Source organism: Barbus barbus (assembly GCF_936440315.1).
Source record: "Barbus barbus genome assembly, chromosome: 38".
In the NCBI taxonomy this organism is placed as follows: Eukaryota; Metazoa; Chordata; class Actinopteri; order Cypriniformes; family Cyprinidae; genus Barbus; species Barbus barbus.
In genome coordinates this window covers 22,403,990-22,421,475 of record NC_136716.1, presented here as the reverse complement: position 1 = coordinate 22,421,475, position 17,486 = coordinate 22,403,990, and the positions used below count along the sequence as shown (strand labels likewise).

At 36.1% G+C, this 17,486-nt stretch overlaps 1 protein-coding gene across 1 annotated transcript in view; it reads left to right on the top strand.

The window, feature by feature from the left end:
* The window catches only part of LOC306857818 (protein sidekick-2-like), a 317,048-nt gene that overhangs the window by 221,039 nt on the left and 78,523 nt on the right, over positions 1–17,486 (top strand). Inside the window, exon 2 of the mRNA XM_079398002.1 lies at positions 4,550–4,709. Within this exon, the coding sequence (XP_079254128.1) occupies positions 4,550–4,709 (160 nt within the window). The remainder of the gene's footprint in view (positions 1–4,549; positions 4,710–17,486) is intronic.

Sequence of the window (17,486 nt, the reverse complement as noted above, 5' to 3'; positions counted from 1 at the left end):
AAAGCTGAATTTTCAGCAGCCATTATTCCAGTCTTCAGTGTCACATGATCATTTAGAAATCATTCTAATATGCTGATCTGGTGCACAGGAAACATTTGAAAGCCATTGTATATTTGAAAGAATCATCCTTAGTCTCATGAACAGCTAAAAACAGTAAATCTACCTGCTTTATTGCATAAGAATTTGCACATTTGTATATATGTTTTGTGTCTTTGTGTTTGTATGCACATCACACCTCAGTTCTCTTTAATGAGTCCGACACATAATCACACATTATGAGAGAAAGCGAGAGAGAGGAGCAAAGGTGTCCGTACTTTTAATAGAAAGCACATAGCTTGTGTTTAATTATGGATGGTAACCCCTGGGCAGCGCGTACGCGCATATGTGTGCGTAAGATACTCGTTAATGAGTTAAGAAGTGTAATTCTCTGTGTAGTGCTTGTGCCGGGCCTTTTGTGACACCAGCCACCAGACCCCTTTTGGCTTCTTGACAACCTGTCGCCAAAACAACTACCGCAGCCCCCCAGGAAACCCCGTCTGACCCCTTTCGTTCTTCTGCACACTCATGATAACAAGCACAGGAGAAGCAATTGCAGTATGTCTAATTAGAGCGTCTCGAACCCCTCCAAAAGGCTTTTTTAAAACAATCTCTAGAATTTACAGCTTTTCACAGTCTACATCTAACGCCATCGCCCATTAAGGTAGTTTTTCTCTGAACACTTGCAGCTGTAATCTGACTACTTTTTTCAAAGGTCTCTTTCCACCCTCTGTCTCTTTCATATCTGTCAATTAAGATATGCGTCCGATAAGCCCCTGTACAATTTACACAATTTGGTCCCAGAGCATTTGTTACTGGTCCGCTCATGTAAGGTTACAGAAGGGCATTATCCCCTCTTTTCTGCCATTTACTGCATCAGTAATAGAGACTCTATGATCTTACTGTTTTATCTCCGCTCTGCTAGGCCCCTCAGAGGCCCATCAGGGTGTTTGTTAGCTCCATTGACGGATCATTAAGGATTGTAGTCGACCAGATCATTTGTTCTCTAATGAGAGAGAGAAACACGAGCCCTGATACTCATCGATGATCAATGTCTTCTGCCTGTTTTAACTGTATCACTCGTTCTCGGTCTTACTCTCTTTCTCGCTGTCTGCATCTTTATCTCTCTATCTGAGATAAAAGTGGAGTTCGAAACGCTTGGGAACAATTAGCCTCACCCGTCTAATCAAATCTCTCGTGCGCGAATCCTTCCACCTCATTTTCATAAAACTGTGTGAATATCCCAAACCGTGCATTACATTAATACCCCTCTTCGTCGTCTGGCCTGTTTCTTCCTCTAACTGGCTTCTGCGTCGTCAACCCTCTTGTATTTAAGACTTTACAGTGGTTGAATCCTAATTTGCATGCTATCCATCCTAAATAGTATGCAAGATTACAATTAATGCGTTCTGAATCATAGTACGTGTGAAATAGTAGGCCTGTCTCAAAATACACAGATGGCAGAATATTTGCAATGGATTTCCAAAGTATGCATGCACACTTTTTTTTTTTTTGGCTAATCTGTGTGTGCTTGGGTCTATTATAGCCCGTTTCACATTGCACAAGAAGTTTAGGATGGTTTTTGAAACTTCAGTCAAGTAAATGTATAAACTTCAAAGTTAAAAGGGCACATTTCCCCTCATAACGACATTGTAGCTATAATTATATATATATATATATATACAAAGTCTGTATTTAGTTCAAGCATACTTCCAAATTGAGTAAAAAGTTGCAATGCTACACTGTTTACGCTTCGTGAAGAAATTTGTTCCGCATGCGCTGGTTAATCATACAGTGTTGTTTAGTCACACTTGAAATGTTTGTTGACATTTGTTGGCATACATTACACAAGAGAGAAAATATCAGGAGCCCTGTGATACATAATGTATGTGATTCAGCTTTTTTAAGATGTAATGGAATTTTATGACATCTGCATGTTTACGCAGTAAAAATGTCATGCAACCTATTAATGTACTTAATGTGGTAGCATCAATCAATCAAGCAGTCTATCTATCTATCTATCTATCTATCTATCTATCTATCTATCTATCTATCTATCTATCTATCTATCTATCTATCTATCTATCTATCTATCTATCTATCTATCATCTAAATGTACATACATCTCGATACATCTGTATCCATTCATACATATTTACTCAACGGTGAAGAACATGGAAATATGCAACATCTGTATTCACTTCTCTACTGCTTTTGTTCTCAATGAAGGAGTTAAAACTTGGTTTAGTGAAACCAGAGAGATACCGTAAACCGGCTGCCTAATAGATCATTCTGACAGTTTAATTTTAATGCTTGATTATCATTCAATCTTATAATTGTATTATCCAACCGTTCAATTAATTTGGTCTATATTTACACCGATGATTAGGATCAAAATCGAAATTGTAGTCACTGGCTCTGCGTGTCGAAAGTAACCAGGCTATCTGTTGAGTAGCTCTCCTGATATTCCTGCTCCTATAGGAATGGGATATCAGCTCCATCTGCTCCCAGTATCTTTCCATTAGAGGAACGAATACTCTTAGATGTGATTGAGTGCATGGACCCACTTTAAATGACCGGATGTGACTGGTCTGTGTGTTGCGAAATGAGCTTACACAGAATTAATATGGGTGGTTCTGCTAAAATCTGAAGAAAGCAGCACTCAAAATGTTTTACTTGAACTCTTTTAAATAAATAAATACTTTTTGTTTAAATTAAAATTTTAAATCTTTATTTTGAATATGCAAAATATATTTGTTATTCATCCATTTATTAGTGGGTGCTTTTTTGAAGCACTCACTATTGTTATTGCTCATACTTATTATTATTTTCTTTCTCTTCTTTATTCCGCCGTTATTTCGGCGCGCTTCTCCTCCCGCAGCTTTTGTCACAGACCCATGAATGAGGCGTCAAATCGTGCGGCTTATTCGGGAATGGTGTGCTATGACGTTTATAAGCGATCGGGGGTACGGTATTTGCCCCAGGGGCAAAAAAGCGGCCCAAAAATCGCATTGACTTAACATTGCGACAAACTTTGACGAATCATAGCTCAGAGCGAGGATTTCGCAGAAACTTGTGATTTGCCACATTTGAAGAGGCTGCGAGGCTCTGTAAGAACATACCTCACAATGGGGTAAAAGTTTTACCCCTGGGGCAGAAGAGGCCCCCAAAGTTGCCCCATTGACTTACTATGGAGCAGGACGGCCCATGAAATGCATGCGTTTAACCTACTATGGTAAATTGCATAGGGATTTTGTATTGAACATAGCTCTGGATCACAGTGTCATAGAGACAAGGGGGCGGGCTCATTTTACTCAGACGACCAATCAATCTCTTAGGATCATTGTGAAGCTATCAAGCCACGCCCTAGCAACCATTTAGACCACCGTAGCAACAAGTTCCATAGACATTCATTGAAAGAGATCAAAGGGATATCTCCGGACTGAATTGTCATAGAAACATGAGGGTGGTCTCATTTGACTCGGGGCAGCAAACAGCCAATCATGAATCACCTCAACACTTCCTAGCCCCTCCCTAGCAACCATTTTCGAGCACCTTAGCAACCAAAATCCAAAGAGGAATATCTTCCATTGTGAATGTCGCAGAGGCATGGGAGTTGGTTTATATCATTCATAGTGACAAGAAGCCTTTGCAGTTTCATCATGCAACTCAACCTAGCAACCGCATAGCAACACCTAGCAACCGCATAGCAACACCCTAGCAACCACCCCAAGTACCCTAGCAACCACATAGCAACACCTTAGCAAACACCTTGGGTACCCTAGCAACCATCCTAGGTACCCTAGCAACCGCATAGCAACACCCTAGCAACCCCCCCAAGTACCCTAGCAACCACATAGCAACACCTTAGCAACCACCCAGGGTACCCTAGCAACCACCCTAGCAACCATCCTGGGTACCCTAGCAACGGCCCTAGCAACCATCCTGGGTACCCTATCAACCGCATAGCAACACCCTAGCAACCACCTAGCAACACCTTAGTAACCATCCTGGGTACCCTAGCAACCGCCCTAGCAACCATCCTAGGTACCCTAGCAACCATCCTGATTACCCTATCAACCGCATAGCAACACCCTAGCAACCACATAGCAACACCTTAGCAACCACCCTGGGTACCCTAGCAACGGCCCTAGCAACCATCCTGGATACCTTAGCAACCGCCCTAGCAACCGAGTGGCGAGTTTTGCCACGCCAAGCACCCACTCACATTTTCTTCAGGAAATGTACATTCTAGTTGTTTTATTCTACTTTCTAACAATACTTTTTTTTTTGAGTTTATGTATATTCATATTCAGTCTGGAGTGCTTTTGCTTTATTGAACACACAAGACAACAGGCTGTGTTTAAAATTCTGTGTGCAAATACCAGCAGCAGGCTGAGGGCGCGATTCAGCAAGTGTCTGTGAGCATTAGCACTACCTTCAAACAGTGTTTTCCCTCAGAAGCAATTCCCACTTTCTTACATTCTCTCTCTTTCTTTGTGCCTTCCTGTAGATGACGTTCCTCCATACTTTAAAACAGAGCCTGTACCGAGTCAGTTGCACCTGGAGAGGAACCGGTTGGTTCTGACATGTATGGCCGAGGGGAGCTGGCCTTTGGAGTTTAAATGGATCCATAATGACACAGAGATCACGCGGTTCTCGCTGGAGTACAGGTCAGTGTGTTTTCATGTATGCGTAAAAGCTGATTTGCTTATATAGCAGGGATTATTGTTTTCTAACATGTGATGCATCAGAACCAGATCACTGCCAATCAGAGAATACTGGAAACCCATGAACTTTAAGTTGACAGTTTTTTTTTTTTAATCTAGCCTGTTTTTATTTGTTTATACGCATGTATAAACCAATTGATAACAGCATAGATCTATACATAGAAAACACCTTTTGTGTACCAAAATAAATATTACATGATAAATATATTACTATGTAATTCATTTTAATGTTTTAAAGTGTAGTTTTGTTTAAAATTCTGTAATTTCTCAGAACAAGTTGGCAGCATAAGTCACACATACTAAAAAAATGTTAGAATTTAATTTGAAGTAAATGGGTAACCTGTGTTTAATAGATGTAATTGACAACATAATGTCATTGTTATGACAATTTATTTGAATCAAAATATTAATTCCATGATTTCAGTATTCATAAATAAGGATTCTTACACATTTATATGTCTGAAAAGTTGCTCATATGCAAATGATTTACATTTTTAGATGCTGTTGATACATCAATATTTTACATTTCAGTGTCTGTGCAAACACAGTAAGTAGAACCACACTTTACGTAAAAACACACATGATGGAGATCACATTAGTTTAGCGGTTGCTGCCCATTTTATTTCCCTTGCCTCAAATAATATTATTTTATTTCTAAATATGTTATGTGTTACTTTTTTGTCATTTATTTACTACTTTTTAATATTGATTTTATTGTATTTGTTTTGTTTTTTTTTACTAAAACTTCTGAGCGTAACTTCAAAGTTAACTTTTGATGATGTGTTTTGGTCTCTTTCATGCCCTTCATATATGCAGCTAATACTAAGATAAATATAAATTATAAAATAACCCAGGCAAAGCCAAATCATACCAATGCATTCCTGTTGAGAATAAAGTTTGAAGAAAATAAGATTTTTTTTATTTTTTCAGTTTAAAGTGATAAGTTCACCCTCATGTCAGTCCGAATGTGTATGTTTATCTTTCTTCAACAGGACACAAAAGACGATTTTTAGAAAAATGTCTTTGTTTTGTCCATACAATGGACGTCCAGTGTTGTTTTGGACCCCATTGACTTATACAGACAAAAACAGCTGATTTTCATTGTAAGGTAATATGTAGTTACTTGCTTGTGTTGCCTTTGTGTTAAGGGATTCCCTTTTGTCATCATCATTGCAGAAAGGGGGTTTCCCGAGGTTGCTGATTGGCTGACAGTTCAGTGGTCGTTTGTAGTGATGTCTTGGGAAGCTAATTGTTGGGCGTTGACTGGAGATGGTTTCAGTTGCTAGTTTAAGTTTGAAGCGGGTGCAGTCAAACTGGACTTTGCGGCAAACTTAACTGTTGAACACAAAACTCAACGGAAAGAAAAGAAACTAAAGTAAAAGAATAAAATGAGGTAACGAGACTAGGTGGTTTTTCTTCTCATCATGGTTGCAGCTGGTGTGCAGGCCGAAGCATGCTGGAGTGGTGCTCAAAGAACACAGAAAGTAGTGACAAAAAGCATGGCTAAAAGTTAGAAGAGCAGAGAGGGAAAGAGAGGGATTTGAAGATTCAAACACAAACATACTAAACATGAATATGAACTCTTAGGCCGTTCAATTAAAAAAACATACATAATATGTGATTAAAACATGATAGTCTAATGTGTGGGTTACATACATAAAATGCAGTTATGCATAGAAATCGTTAGTTGTTCATAAGTCATTTTAAGATGACTTTTGGTGCATATGGAAAAGTCTCTGTGAAGTTCTGTGTAGGACATAGGGACATGTTCTTTGAGCAAAGGAATTTCAGTCTGGTCTGTGTCTTCTATGTGGGGGAAAAGTCAATCTAAGGAAGCTTGTGGTTTCTATCATGGAACACATGTAATGGTCATCTCTTTGACCATCAGTCTTGATTACTTGCCCCCAAATTTGACAGTCTCCTTCCGGAGTTGGAATTATCAAAAAGTGTTCCTTTTGTGTTAATGTTGCAAGCTGCTCACTGACAGAGTTGGGTGGTTGGCTTGCTTCAGACGAGCTGAAGCTAGGAATCTGATTTATGACGTCCTTTTACAGCCTTGGGGCCCCTCTGGAATTTCGGCTCCTCAAGGTTCGGTATCTGATATCCTACAAACTATATGTACAAAGTTATATACTGTAAGTTTGTAATGACATGAGGATGAATAAATGACCGAATTTTCTTTTTTAGGTGAACTATCCCTTTAAGTATAGCCTTGAGCAGGCACTTTTTTTAATTGAAGCTATCTTTCCCATCTCAACAAAAACCAAGAAAATCTTTCCCTACCAATGGAAGTAACCAATATGATAAAATATTAGTTTTATTAGGTTATAATTCTTATAATAGTACTTGTGTTTAGAACAGCAGGAATGTGATGACACATGAATTGTTCCGTCTTTATTTTGTGAGGTAAAGATTCAAAAGAATAATTATTCAGTGTTGAAAAGCAAGAATTTGCTTTTAAAGATGATTGTATCTGCCATCAGATGTGCTCAGGTCATCCAATTCAGGACTTTTTTTAATTAACTATCCTCAGAATATAATGTAAACTCTGGAGCTGTGGTGAATGGAGTTTTAATTAAAAAGATAAAACTGGCTGATTAGAGCGAGGGACAGGACGGGGTACAGATGGCGTGCTGGTCACTGTGCTGTTCTGAGGCTTCCCATCTACTCCATTTCTTCTCTTACTATTATTATTATCACTAAAATCCAGTAACAGTTGAGCTCTTTCTAATAATCACTATGCACATGCATATTCAGGTTAAAGGGATTCACTCAAAAATAAAATACCATTCCATGTCATTCCAAACTTACATGACTTTCTTCTTCGGAACATAAATGGAATTTGTTTCTCCATCCATGAAAGTCAAAGGGATCCAATATTGTTTGGACACCAGCATTCTTCAAAATATCTTCTTTCATATTCCACATAAGTCATACAGATTTGGAATGACATAAGGGTGAGTAAATCATGGCAGAATTTTCATTTTAGACAAATTATCCCTGTATGCAAAACGTAATCTACTTGTTGTCAAACAAATTTATAACAAACGCTTTGAGAGACAGAGAGTTGTGAAAAATCAAGTTATCAAAACATAAAAAAATGAACATGAAAGGAAACTAAAATAAATCAATATCAAAATGAAAAGAAAAAAAACCCTCCTATAACAATTTTCCATTTTATTTCACTCTGGAGTGCTGTGAACGAATAACTTGACTAAATTACTTAACAGAATTGCTAGAAATTCTGAATACAACAAAATAAATAAATAGCACGCAGCATATCCAGACTATAACTGTCACGGTGCACACAGCAGGGAGGAACAAGGAACACGCATACGAGGAAGTAACTCAAATAATAACTTTTAATGGAGACAGGGCAGGACGATGCAAACTCACAGACAATCAAACACCAGGGCTAACGAGTAGACCAGACGACATACCACAACACAGACAGGACTTAAATACCAGGGATAATTAACGAAATACACCTGGAACAGAATAAACTACTAATGACATCAAACGAGGACAGGAAACAAACCAAATATGGGCATGGAAACACAGGGAGCACGTGGAATAACAGCATAAAGTTTATTTATTTATTTATTTTACTTAATCAGAATGTGGACTTTAATTGTAAAATGGTATGCATATAAACATGGTTCAATTTCAAAATATCTGTACATAATAATTGTACAACATTCTCTGACTTCTGGCTCTGTGTATTTGTATGCTTAAAGTGATACATGAACACAAAAAGTTATTTATTTATTTCTACAGAATTTATTTATTTTCTTTAACTTATTTTATCATCTTATTAAAATGTTTTATTTAATATTTGATTTATTTTTAGTTTATTTTATAACCTTATTTTATTTTATTTTATGTTGTTCATAAAATGTAGTGTCTCCTCTTCTTATGCTTGGTTAGGACACAATGTTATGCAATCAGACACATCTAGAGGTCAAAGAGATAATCAAAGGTCAGTATCGTTGATCAGGACTAAGATTTGCTACTATAATACATATAGTAGAAACGCAACTGAAACCCAGTTTCTGGATGTTTGTACAGACTTGTGTTTGTATGGGATGTCTCCAGTGTCACTGGTGTCCTCCCCTATGACATGCGAAGGCATGTGAGTGTAAGTGGCAAGGTCAGCAAAGGCGAATGGTAATTTGGCCATGGATGCTCTTCTATGCAAATAGAAAGAGTGATGAATCGTCATTTAAAAGCATCCCAGCTCTCACAATGACCTTTCCTTTCCCAGCCCCCTGACACATAAGTGTGTGTGCGTGCTTCTCTTGTACGCAAAGGAGACTTTCCCAAATGAGCTCAATCAATTGTTGTCTGGCAGTAGTGTTGTTCTCTAATGCCAGCTCAGCTGACTCTGCTACTGTGGCGCTAATGACATCAGCCTTCCCGGGCATCCGATCAGCTCAGGCGTGTGTTCTGGGTCTGTTTAACACTACCCAAGTGCCTTGCTGCATTAAATGCAGAATTTGAATGTGATTGTGTCATTTTTCAATGTTGAAATAATTTTGCCTACTCCATGTTAAAATGAAAAGCAATTGTCTTTCATAGATTGAGTTTCATGGAAATACTGTTTCATAATTTTTTACTCTTTTTTTGCAACTTTGGTGAGATCTTCTTTCAAAAACAAAACAAAAAAGGTAGTGTAAATTCAGTCATTAGTTGTCTTATAAGTCAAGATCAAAAATTAAGATGTTATTGACTAATGGTTTTGCCTCTTCAATAATTTCCACCATTCAATTCATAATTCAAATCACAGAAGCATCACGGGAGTGTAACTAATTTGTTTTCTTGTTTCTGAAGGCCTTGGATTATAACTATACTGCCTTAAGTTGAAAGATCGAAAGACAAAGCAGAAAAGAGCAACCTAGCCTTTCAGATTAATGTCTTGCAGATATGTTTTAAGGCCATCCTCACTATTTTTCATTCTTTTATGATTTGGTTCTTGTCTCCAGTTTGCACTCTCTGGTTTCTATTTCTTGTGCTGAAACTTCAGAAAACAAGTTTCTCTCACGGCTGACTCTCAGACCATATTTTCACATTAACAGGGACAATTTCACGCCGGATCTGCACGAATTAACTAGAGTTCAGTGCAATAATTTGCCTTGTCTGGAGGATGGCAGCGACGAGTTCCCACTGAGCATTCTCACAGAAATTCAGTGAAAGATCCTATAAAATACTGCTATGCCATACATGTTTTGGTTTTTCACTCCATTTACATTCTTATCTACCTGTAGTGATACATGCCAACACAATATTTACACGCTTTTGAAGACATTTTGGGGAAAATAGTGTCTGCTGAGGAAAGAGATAAGCAAATAAGGTTTTTTTTTCGGTTCTGCAAACACATGGTACATTGATTTTAGGAGTGCATGTTTAGGAAATTTGTAACTCATACAAATAAATATTAATTTAAGACTGTGAACAGCCAATGCCAATCAAATTGTGTTTATTTATTATGAAATTTGCTGAAATTTTACTCACCCTCAGACTATCCAAGATACAGATAAGTTTGTTTCTTCTTCATTCTGACGGCACCCATTCACTGCAGAGGATCCATTGGTGAGAAAGTGATGTAATGCTAAATTTCTCTAAATCTGTTCCGATGAACAAATTTAGAGAAATTTAGCATTACATCACTTTCTCACCAATGGATCCTCTGCAGTGAATGGATGCCGTCAGAATGTTAGTCCAAACAGCTTTACAAAACCAGTGTTTACAAACCACTTACAAACACGCAGCTTTTCTCTTTATGAGATGTTAGTTGATGAACTGGTGTCTGTAGATTACTTGTGGAATATTGATGTTTTTTATCAGCTGCTTTAACTCTCATTCTGACGGCACCCATTCACTCCAGAGGATCCAATGATGAGCAAGTGATGTAATGAAAATCCCCCAAACCTGTTCTGATGAAAAAACAAATACATCTTCGACGGCCCGAGAATCAATACATTTTTCTTTTTGGATGAACTGTTCATTTGAAGATATAGGTCACCCAAAACAAAAGTTCTTTCATCATTTACTCACCATCGTTCCAGATTATTCCGGATATGTTTTACTGAAAAATATCTCAATGTTTTTTTTGTTTTTTTTTTCATGCATTCAATGAAAATGAAGTGGGGGGGATTCTGTTTTTTGTTACTTCCCTTGCAAAAATGTGTAGTCACATATGACCATATGTAGATGTTACATTTGAATGTAAATACTAATTATTTCACACTTCATTTCAGAAGTATTGATAATTTAAAGAAGTTTTCAAATCAGTTGTGTTAAAGTCATTGACTCCTATTCAAATAAACAGTGTACAATTGTTCTTCAACACTGAAATAAACAGTGTATGCCCATAAAAACTCTCTTTGCTTCTTATATAAGCAAACATCCTTTTCCTATTTCAACATCCCTGCCATTAGTGTCACCATAACAACAAGTACCGCTGTTGTTTGGTTAACGAAAGGCTGTGCCATTCATCAACTATATGCACTGGTTATTCTATAGGCAGCAGATGTTATCAGTGCTTCCTGTAACAGCGCCTGCAGGCTGAGCCGATGTTGCGTTTCTCTCCCAGCAAATTGAATCACCTGCAGCGTAGGCCTGTACAAAAAGACCTGCTTTTTTGCTTTCATTCTTCTTTCCTGAAACCACGCGATGTCAAAGACGGCACTGCAGCAGAAGAAGCATTCTGTTGTTTTCTTCATTCATGTAAACATAAGCGTGGTCTGTTGCGATGCCTTCTGGATATCTGTGACCTGATATCCTTTCACTTACTGAGAAGAGCTTTCCGTCCAGACAATGCTAATGGATTCTCTTCTGCACCTGAAACATGAGACTTCCACCCAGCATTCTTTCAGTGTAACCATGTGTGTGTGTGTGTGTGTGTGTGCGTCTGGTGTTATATCTGTGTATGCAAGAGTGCATCCATAATCTGGTTTCCAGTAACCTCCCAATGGAACTGTTGCAGTCTGACCTTACAGACATTGTTGAATATGTTCATAAGTATGCAGTTCATGCCAGGGTTGTGCACCATTCAGAATCATGTTTGAGAATGGGTTTTAAAATTCAACAGCTCAATTTGGACAGAATTTGAATTGCAGTAGCAAACGGGATCCAGAATTATAATAGTGCGTAACAGTGCCTGTCCACTTTCTCTCTGTATAAAACTATATAGAAAAATGTATTTTATGTTTATTGACAAATATGCATTTATATAATATATTTAAGTAGGTTGAGAGCATAGGAAGGTTGACTGGATGGTCGCTATAGTATCTTTGCTTCAATTTTCTGACTGGTGGAAATGTTTTTTTGCAGAATCATGGGTAATGTAGTTAATTAACAATCTTTATAGCTTACAGCAGGTCTTTCTCTAAAGGGTCATACATATTTTACATGAAATATTTTATAATATAAAAGTAAATGTATAATAATAAAGTAATATATTTAAACATATAATGAATATATATATATATATATATATATATATATATATATATATAAATTAATAAGTATGATATATATTTTTACTTTATAATTTATTATAATAACTTATTTATTATAAATATTATAAACAATGTTTTACATTTTTTTATTCAAATTTACAAAATATATTTTCTCTAAAAGTAATAGTCAATGTTTAAAATATAATTCATAAAATAGATAAATATAAAAATTTGTGTGCACACGTGTGTATAATAAGATTATTTAAAATAAATTACTAATATTACTAATAAATTACTAATACATTGGACCATGGTAAGACCAACCAGTATGCAAATGAAGCTTCTGAGCTTTAGTTATGCTGTATACATTCAAGCCTTTTCAATATTTCCATATTGATGTGTAGTTCTTTAACCTCTCCAGGGGTTACAACATCATTGATTTCTTGATGTGAATGTATTTCATTCAATAAAGGCAGTCAAAAAATCTCAAGACCTACAGAAATGCAGTGATAGTCTCTTTAATTATTAAAGTCTACATATCATTGTATAAGCGTGTTTGTGAGCATAAATAGCATTCTGTGGGCAGGAGACAGGCTATTGAACCAAACTATCAATGCTCAACTCCTTTTCATGGAAACTTTTTCTTTGACATCTTTGAGGAGTTTGCTGAATTGCTTCTGCGAGTAGGTTAAAGTCACTGTGAGGTAGACCACCACTTCATCCAACAGCGATGGGTCTCCAAGGCAACATCAGCCCAGACGGGTGTCTGTTTGTCAGCCGGCTCAGTCAGGGGCGTTTGAACTTCATCTGCTACTTTTTGCTCCCGTGCTTTCTCGCTCTTTTCTCTTCTCCGTTAACGGAAGGCTAATTAAAGGGACCTGACATTGCGCTCTGTTGGCTGGAACATCAATCAATCAATGTCTGAAGCCCCGGCCCCTACTGACTCTCTCAACCCTGCTGCACAAGCTCACAGCTCTTTAAAGGTTAATTATATTCATTAGAGAAAGAAGGAACGGGAGAGAGGAAGATAGAGAGGAAGTCACCCTGAATATATGCCGCTCGTGGCGGGATTTCATTAGTCAGAAAACTCTGCAAGGTTAAACTCAGAGTCATAGCACCACCTGTTAGAATAGGGCTATGTCCATTTGGTCTATAGTGCCCTGGAAGTAAACATAACAGGGTATTTGGCCCTTTAAAGTGAGATTCTAGTTTAGAACAAGTGTAGACCCATAGATAGCTTTACAGAGAGGGAAATTTACCCACAAATCATTGCGTACCACCTCAGGACTTCATGAAGTCTGGCAAAAATCAACATATTTAACTTCATTAATTTCTGCAGTTTTTTTTTTTTATATATATAGGAATGAGGTTTTAAGCATTAATTATATTAATTTAAATATTATATTAGTTTGTGTATATAGACCACACCATACATTAGTGTGAATTAATATAATATACAAATAAATATTAATAAGGAAAAAAATACAGCTAGACTGCTTCACTAATCGTTTTTTTATGGAATTATAATAGAAAAACCATATAAATTCAGCCTTTTTGTGACATTACCCTTACATTTTTACTTTATACCCTGTAAAACATACCAAATAAATTTTAATAGAAACATGCACATCACAAAAGGGTATATTCAGGTAATTTTCTGAATGAATCCATTTCTGAATAAATATAGTTCCAATAGAATAAAACCAAAAAGTGTGTGTGTGTGTGTGTGTGTGTGTATGTGTGTGTGTGTGTGTTATTATTATTATTATTACTTATTCAATATTTTAATTCAGAAGGGACACATTAAACTGATTAAATGTGACAGTAAATGCATTTATAATGTTACAAAAATCATAATTTAAATAAATAATAAGAAATAAGATAATAAATGTTTCTTGAGCACCAAATAACAATGATTTCTGAAGGATCATGTGACACAGACTGCAATATTGGCTGCTGAAAATTCATCTTTGCCATGACAGAAATAAATAACTTTTTTAAAATAGGCTAAAATACAAAACAGCTATTTTAAATGTTAATAATATTTCTAAATAGTACAGTTTTTACTGTAGTTTTGATTAAACGAATGCAGCTTTTGTGAGCATAAGAGAGTTCTTTCATAAACATTAAAGAAATCTTACCGACCACAATAATTTTTAATGTTAGTGTGTGTAGTCTATATATAATCAGAACACAGTCTTCTCTCTTTATCTAGAGTTGAGCTGCATGTAGCAAGCTTGCAGGGTTGATGGCAGCCAAATGTTTCGGGGCATGTGTGAAGCTTCATCTCGCTAATTAACTAAAAAGTATACCCCCCACCAGCCCCCCAAACTTCCTAATTAGTCCATTAGCGCTAATATACTTCATACAAGAAGCAATTTACCATGCCTGGCAGGATCTGCAACCGGCTAACCTCATCGCTAATATCGTTTGATACTTCATTATAGTCTGTTAATAACAGCTCTCCTCAACTCTTGACTTCTAACAAGACGCACGTCATTCAAGCCCTATACCACTCTTATTTCACCACTGCAGGCATTTTCCTCCACACCCACACAATCTTAGTCTCTCACGGCTAGCGGTAGGTTAAACTACAGGTCTGGAGTCAGTGTGGGACCGGATAATAGCCACTAACAGCTCAATCTGTACAGCTATAAACCTGAGACCTTTAAATGGTGCTTGTTTTTGGTCAAATATTTTATGCTCATTTTTGTGTCTGGATCTATTGATTTATTCAAAAGTACATTTATTTGAAAATGCCTTTATTCATACAATTACTTGAATATGCCTTTTTGAGATGATGTTTGAATTAAAAATTTATTTGCTATGTTTTGAAGGGCATCTAAGGATAGTAATGAAGATAAAGTGTCATGAAAGTTTGATATTTATTTTAATATTTATCTTTTTATTATAATTTAATAAAAAAAGATATCACTGAAGCAGTTTTGTTACTGTTAATATTTAAAAAGGTATTATATAACCTACAAATATCAGCACTGAAAATATTTGTTAACAATGTATTTATGTGTGTATGTATATGTATATATATATATATGCAATTTTTAAATATTACTTTTTTATTTAATAATATTAGTTTTATAATAATATAAATATGATTTATAATTAGAAAATATATTGTAATATATTTTATTAAAAATATATAAAATATTTATAATTTTTTAAAAGTTCCTGTATTCACTGCAAAATGTTGTTTTTATATTATATTATAGGATAGTTGTCAGCCTCTGTCGTGTGTGTGTCATGTGTTCCTGCCTCATGTGTCCATATTTGGTTTGTTTCCTGTCCTTGTCTGATGTAATCAGTTATTCTTGTCCAGCCGTGTTTGTCTAATTATCTATGATTTACCTGTGTATTTATAGTCCTGTCTGCTCAGTGTAATGTCGTCTGGTCTACTCGTTACTCCCCGGTGTTCCTGTCTGTGTCAGCCCTGCCTTGTCTTGCCCTGCCTTGATGTCTTCAGTAAAGACTGTTATTTTGAGTTACATCCTCGTCTGCGTGTTCCTGTGTCCTCCTCGTGTGTGCACCGTGACAATAGTATAGTATAATATAATATAGTAGTCTGTGGCCAGGCTGCCTGCCAGTACAGCTTCTATTTAATATCCATTCACTTCTATTTTTTATCAAAATATGGTTTGTCTATTTAAAGACATCACGTTGAGACTTTTATTCCATTTACAGTCCATATTTCCACCATATTTAGGTTTGTAATTTCTCCCATTTATTGTCATAGTTGGTCTGCCCCACTCCCCCCTCTCTAAATCTGCTTAAATTAGAGTGTATTATTGGAAAAAATACTGTACAATGGAAAGTAAATTGTTAAACACTAATGCTACAAAATGGCACAATATTGGAAGTAAAAGCTATTTCAGACAGCAGTAGCTTGAGTGGCAGATAATGTTGATGTCTTGACTGAATAGCCACACAGCTGACCTTCTAACAGCTTCTGGCTAATCAATCACTGTCCTCTTCTTGTCATTTTGTTTGCATGATTTTCTGTGTTCATTTCTCTATCATCCTCATCTTTTTTTTGTTGACTTTTTCTTGTTTCTTATTCTTCGCATTATGTTCTCTCTTTGCTCTCATTATCTTTCTCTCTTTCTCTCTCTCAGTCTCATTCTGTCTGTCTGGACAGATCTTTTTACTGTCTCTACTCCATTGTTTGTATTGATTGCCATCTGAGGTCAATGGCTTTTTAAAGCATCTAGATCGAATCGGAGAGTGGCTTCCTCATCTCCCTTTCTCTCTCGCATTCCTTCCCTCTATCCTGCTCATTTCTGTGCAGTTTCATTCTTTTATCTCTCTCTATCATCGATCCATGAGACTGGAGAGCGTTCTGGCCCGGTAATGTGTGGCCCATGGGCCTTCAGGTCATTTTAATTTGAGTTCAGGTCAGTCGGGCTGAGAGAAAATGTGGTTTGACTGAATTAAAATGGTCTGGAAGATGATCCGATTTCATCCACTTCACAATAAGAGGTAAATTAAAGTAATGAAGTTTTAGCTGGTATATACAAAAGAGAAAAGCTGCATGCTAGCATTCACATTCATCTCAACAGCAGCTGCTTGAGTTCGGAAATGTGCCATTTTTAACTTTAACTTTATTTTAAAGTGTCCTTGTTACACGTTACATGTACTCACTATTATAATGACAACATATTATGCATAAATACATGCAAGTAACCCTAAGCCAAACCCTAATCCTAACACTAACCAGACAGTAAGCACAGTTAATTAATATTATTCAGTACTATAATAATTACACTGTAACAAGGACACCTTAAAATAAAGTGTAACCCTATATAGAAATATTATAGCGATGTCATACACTAGTCATTTCTCATTATTGTAAAAACTGGAAAAAATTGTGCTGCTTAATATTTTTGTGGATATTTTTTGATGAATATAAAGTTCAAAAGAAAATATAGTATTTAAAAATACATTATTTGTAATAATGTAAAGTATTTCGTGTCACTTTTGATCAATTTGTGTCCTTGATGAATACATTAAAATATCTTACTGTACCTGATCATTTTTTAAAGGGTTTTAATTTAGTTTAATTTTATATATATATATATATATATATATATATATATATATTTTTTTTTTTTTTTTTTTTATATAAAGGCAGAAATTCATTGATGTGAGTTTTATCAGTGGTGTAGTGTTATAATCAATTTCATATTTTGTGATTAAGTATTTCATAGTTAAAAAGCAAACATGGAATTACTGTTTCTGTGGTCTT